This window comes from Hippoglossus stenolepis, chromosome 8 (genome assembly GCF_022539355.2).
Source record: "Hippoglossus stenolepis isolate QCI-W04-F060 chromosome 8, HSTE1.2, whole genome shotgun sequence".
NCBI classification, from domain to species: domain Eukaryota; kingdom Metazoa; phylum Chordata; class Actinopteri; order Pleuronectiformes; family Pleuronectidae; genus Hippoglossus; species Hippoglossus stenolepis.
The window spans coordinates 27316991-27322440 of record NC_061490.1 but is presented as its reverse complement, the minus strand read 5'-3'; the positions used below and the strand labels follow the sequence as shown (position 1 = coordinate 27322440).

The window sequence follows — 5450 nt, the reverse complement described above, 5'->3', positions numbered from 1 at the left end:
CTTGACCAGACACTTTGAATTAAACTCTTTTTAATATAAATCTTCTTGAGTTTCACTAAAGTCTCCATATATGATTGTTTTAACTTGTTGTTTTCTTGTTTAAAGTGTTGTCTCAACCCGGGACTCACCTGGGGCAGATTCAAAATGCTGTAAACAACGTTGATGTCGGTCGGAGGCCTGTGGAATATAAAAGATATATAAGAATAAACACTTGCGCACGGAGTGAATGACTATTCTAAATAACAGGGCAGACTTTCATTGTGCCATTCATGTCTGGAGGATCTAGAAAATAAATGGATGCTTTGACTCCAGCATGAGCAGCAGCCCATGTCTGACTCTGTCCCACACAGTGATCCTTGTCCTGGGTGGGGACAGTGTGTTGTGTGGGTGCGGTCTTACGTGCTGTCTGGAAGAGGCTGGCGTCGTTGGGCCCCTGGACGCCTCAACTGCTCTGACAAGAGGTCGTCTCTGCTCCTGATAGGCTCCGCAGAGACATTCTCATACGTCAGACTCCTCCTCCTGGTACCATTACACCAACCCTGAAATTATGTAAACACACACACACACACACACACACACACACACACACACACACACACACACACACACACACACACACACACACACACACACACACACACACACAGGATATGTCACTTCTGTCCGGAGGTTTTCAATAAAGAAGTAGAATGGATTAAACAAACATGTCATTACCGAAAAACCAGAAGAGGATTTGGTGTTTGTTGTTCCTTGTTGAATAGATTTTTTCCTCCTGTATCTGAAAACATAGAGGGACATGATGTGGTTACACATGCCAGACCATCTCTGAAATGTCTTGATTTAATCAAATGCACTTCTTATTCATTCACCTTAAAACTACGACGATTAAAATGATAATCATCAGGACAAATAGAGCAGGAACGAGGAACTTCGGGATGTGCTGATAGTTTCCTGTGGTTAGAAGAGGGAGCATCATATAGAGCTTGACCTTTGACCTTTGGCTACCAAAATCAAATCAGTTACTCCTTGATTCTAATTGTGTGTTTGTGCGAAGGACGTAGGACATAGGACGTATGGACGGACAACCAGAAAACTAGTCTGATATAAACCTCCCACATGTCTCCTGAGCAATAAAACACACAGTTATAAGGCCTTGAAATTCACTCACGTTCAAACAGACGGACGGGATCAGACAAACTTTGGTTTACTTCATTTTGTGCGACGCAGTAGTAGACTCCTGACTGGTTTGAGTACACTGTGTGGTTTTGATGCTCGGACACAAGCTTATCCTTTTCCTCGCCCTGACTCTTCCTGTACCATGAGTAGAGGTGGACTGGGGGAAAGCTGTGACTGATGCAGCTCAGCATCACGGAGCTCCTCCCGTCAAGCTCCTGCTTCTCTGCCGACTCCATGATGTTTGTGTGTTTTGGAGAAACTAGCCGGGAAATTCAGGAGAAAAGACAACGTCATTTTCTGAACATCATCAAAGATCAAACATGAATAACACAACAAATGAAGTGACATTATTGCTGCTCTTTAAAGCCAGACTGAGAAGAATGTGGAACTTTAAATGGGAGGATAAAACAGACTGGCTTTAGATTCACCTGGTGAAACTTTACATTTTTTTCTCAGCAATTTCTCTTTGAAACAAACTACAGCCACTGATTTTAGGTTACTGTTCCTTTTTTAACTTCAATATTTTTTATCAGGTTTGCTAAACATTATTTTGAATGACATCACATTGTGGAGTAATGTTTTCTTCTTTTTGGAACCTGCATGTCTGATCAGTATTTACTTTATACGCAGTAATGTAGAATATATCCTCCTTGTTTATCCATTCACCATCACAAGTGCATCATTCTACTCACATCTGACTTTAACCTCAGCTCGCTGTGACTTTCCACTTCCAATGTCATTGGTGGCTTCACAGCTGTACAGTCCACTGTCAGAGGGACTGGCTGAATTCACCATGAAGGTCTGAGTCTGAGTCTGTTGGACGATTTCCTCTCTCCCATCAGTCGTCTTCCTCCAGGTGACAGAGCTCACTGGTGGGTTGGACTCGGCAGTACAGCTCAGTGTGAACAACACATTTTCCTTCACATCAAGACCAGGATTGGCTTGAACTGTCACATGTGTGGGACTGTCTGCAGTAACCAACAATATAGAAAACAAAGAACTGTCAGATTTAACCACTGTTCCTAATATAATGGTCTTCATAATATAGAATGAACCTGCATAATATATTACATTACATTACATTTCATTTAGCTGACGCTTTTATCCAAAGCGACTTACAATAAGTGCATTCAACCATGAGGGTACAAACCCAGAACAACAAGAATAGAGAAAGTACAATTTCTTCAAAAAAGCAAAACTACAAAGTGCTATAAGTAAGTGCCATTTTAAGTGCTACTAAATTGTTAGTTTTAAAAATGTTATTCAAGGTATAGTCGGAAGAGGTGTGTTTTTAGTTTGCGGCGGAAGATGTGTAAACTCTGCTGTCCGGATGTCCATGGGGAGCTCATTCCACCATTTAGGAGCCAGGACAGCAAACAGTCGTTGAAGGGAGGAAGTAAGGATCTGGTGGTTCACTGTGTCAAATGCAGCAGAGAGGTCTAGAAGGATAAGGACAGAGGAGAGAGAGGCTGCTCTAGCAGTGTGAAGTTGCTCAGAGACAGCAAGGAGGGCAGTCTCAGTTGAGTGGCCTGCCTTGAAACCAGACTGGTGATGGTCAAGAAGGTTGTTATGGTGGAGATAGGAGGAGAGTTGATTAAAGATAGCGCGCTCGAGAGTTTTGGAAACAAAGGGAAGAAGAGAGACAGGTCTGTAGTTATTTACTTCAGACGGGTCGAGGGTGGGTTTCTTCAGGAGAGGATTTACTCTTGCCTCCTTCAGAGAGTTAGGGAAACAGCCAGTTGACAGGGAAGTGTTGATAAGATGGGTGAGAAAAGGAAGAAGGTCAGGAGCGATAGACTGGAGAATGTGAGATGGGGTCAAGGGGGCAGGTGGCTGGGCGGGCGGAGGTTCCCAAGGTAAGAACTTGATTGGGAGACAGGGGGGTGAAAGAAGAAAGCAAAGGGGATGAAGATGCAGTTGATGGACATGTAGTTATAGAAGGAGGATTAGAAAATGGAAAAGGATTAGTATGTCATCTATCTTTTTTTTAAATTAGTTGACAAAGTGGCTTGGTAGAAGGGAGGAAGGAGGAGGGGGACTGGGGGGGTCAAGGAGGTTGGAAAAGATGGAGAATAGTTTTTTGGGGTTAGAAAATGAGGATTGAATTGTAGTTTGGTAAAAAATGCTTTTGGCTGTGGAAATAGAGGCAGAGAAAGAGGAGAGAAGAGACTGATAAGTGAGCAGGTCGTCCGGGTGTTTAAATTTCCGCCATTTCCTTTCTGATGGAAAATATGTTTTTCATTTCATCAGGGTGGATTTCATGGTAGATTTGTAGGTAGTGGACTAATTTATATAAGGGAGCACAATAACATGCAAACCTGTGAAAACAATACATTGCATGACAACACAATTCATAATATTGTGGTGTTGAATTATATCACAAGAACACTTACAACTCAAAGTCACAAGGCTTCATATCAACAGAATTATACTTTACTCTGGTGGAAGAATTACAGAGATTTAAGTAAAAGTAGAAATATCGCAGTACAAAAATACTCCATTACAAGTATAGGCCCTGAATTCATAATTTAAATAAGCAGCACAGTAGTTTAGCAGGAGTATTCATTAAGTGGCAGAGTGGCACCACGTAACATTACTGGATCATTATTATTGATAATTTATAGATTAAATGACTTTATATATTGTCTGGTAGTTTATTGATATTTTCTAAACTCTACAGTTCTTAATCAAACAGACACATTTACTTTAGGTCATTCATTTCTCAGGTGCTATTGTTTCATCTGTCAGAAGTAATAGTTAATAGAAAAATACATGAGAAAAGCTACTTTTTCATAGATAGATTTTTTAAAGGAAGATTTGTTTTGATCTGTTTGGTTGAAGAAAAAAAAAAGCCGCAGCTGAAACACTCACATTTCACCACCAACTTCTTCTTCTTGCTGTCCTTTGAGCCCTCACTGTTGTGGGCACGGCAGAAGTACAAGACAGCGTCGGCTGAAGTCACGTTAATATTGTGGGAGAGAGAGTTGATGGGTCGTGAATAAAGATTATTTTCAGTGATTTTTAAAGACGGATGATTTGTGTTGATCCTCATCAAGGTGAGAGTTGACTGTGGGAAACTTTCAGCAGTGCAGTTGACGGTGATGGTCTGACCTTCTGTGACCTCAGACCTCATAGACAGTATAGGTTCAGTGGGCGGGTCTGTAGAGAGGAAGCAGAATCTTCTTTAAAGAAGGCACATTATGATTTTTTTGTTTTTCTTCCCTCTAGTCTGTGTTACATAACTTTATTGTAAATGTAAACGTTCTGCAGAGCATAAAAAAATCCAACGATCAGTGGTAAAGGGAGCTCCTCTCCTGAAGCTCCTAAACTCCTCTTCATCAGTCCAGCTGATACGATTTATTGTACTAAAACAAAGTTGGGGGACAAAGCTTTTGAAACAAGAGTCCTGAGGCTCTGAAACAGCCTGAACGAGGACAGACAGCAGACTGAGTCAGGAGCTGAAAACATACTTTTATCTTACTTCATTCACAGATTTTACGTAGGTCTAGTTTTTATTCTTTTATTTATTCTTTTTAGACAGATTTTTTATTTGTTTTTAAATTTATATTCATATTTTGATGTGTTTTTACTTTATTTGTTATTTGGGAAGCACTTTGTCACGTTGTTTTGAGAAGTGCTATTTAAATAAATCAAGTTATGACAACAGGCCACTTTAGTCATGTTGAAATAGACGTTTTCAGTTCAAAGAAATGTTGGATAAGTTTAATAAATGAATTACTTTACACCAGAGTTAAAAGAACCCTGTGGTGTTTTTGACATTGTGGAGTCATGTTTTCTTCTTTTTGGAACCAGCACGTCTGATCAGTATTTACTTTATACACAGTAATATAGAATATATCCTCCTTGTTTATCCATTCACCATCACAAGTGCATCATTCAACTCACATCTGACTTTAACCTCAGCTGGCTGTGACTTTCCACTTCCAATGTCATTGGTGGCTTCACAGCTGTACAGTCCACTGTCAGAGGGACTGGCTGAATTCACCCTGAAGGTCTGAGTCTGAGTCTGTTGGACGATTTCCTCTCTCCCATCAGTCGCCTCTCATGTGACAGAGCTCACTGGTGGGTTGGACTCGGCAGTACAGCTCAGTGTCAACGACACATTTTCCTCCACATCAAGACCAGGATTGGCTTGAACTGTCACATGTTTGGGACTGTCTGCAGTAACCAACAATATAGAAAACAGAGAACTGTCAGATTTAACCACTGTCCAATATAATGGTCTTTATAATATAGAATGAAAAGATTTCGGC

The 5450-nt window shown here is 40.7% G+C and overlaps 1 protein-coding gene across 1 annotated transcript in view; it reads right to left on the bottom strand.

Moving 5' to 3' along the window:
• The window catches only part of LOC124852275 (B-cell receptor CD22-like), a 5529-nt gene extending 300 nt beyond the window's left edge, over positions 1–5229 (bottom strand). Inside the window, exons 1-8 of the mRNA XM_047340869.1 lie at positions 5083–5229; positions 4048–4335; positions 1869–2144; positions 1169–1435; positions 870–951; positions 715–778; positions 400–539; positions 7–177 (exon numbers count right to left, since the gene is read on the bottom strand). Of these exons, the coding sequence (XP_047196825.1) occupies positions 7–177; positions 400–539; positions 715–778; positions 870–951; positions 1169–1435; positions 1869–2144; positions 4048–4309 (1262 nt within the window). The 5' untranslated portion in view covers positions 4310–4335; positions 5083–5229. The remainder of the gene's footprint in view (positions 1–6; positions 178–399; positions 540–714; positions 779–869; positions 952–1168; positions 1436–1868; positions 2145–4047; positions 4336–5082) is intronic.
• Positions 5230–5450: the final 221 nt, after the last annotated feature.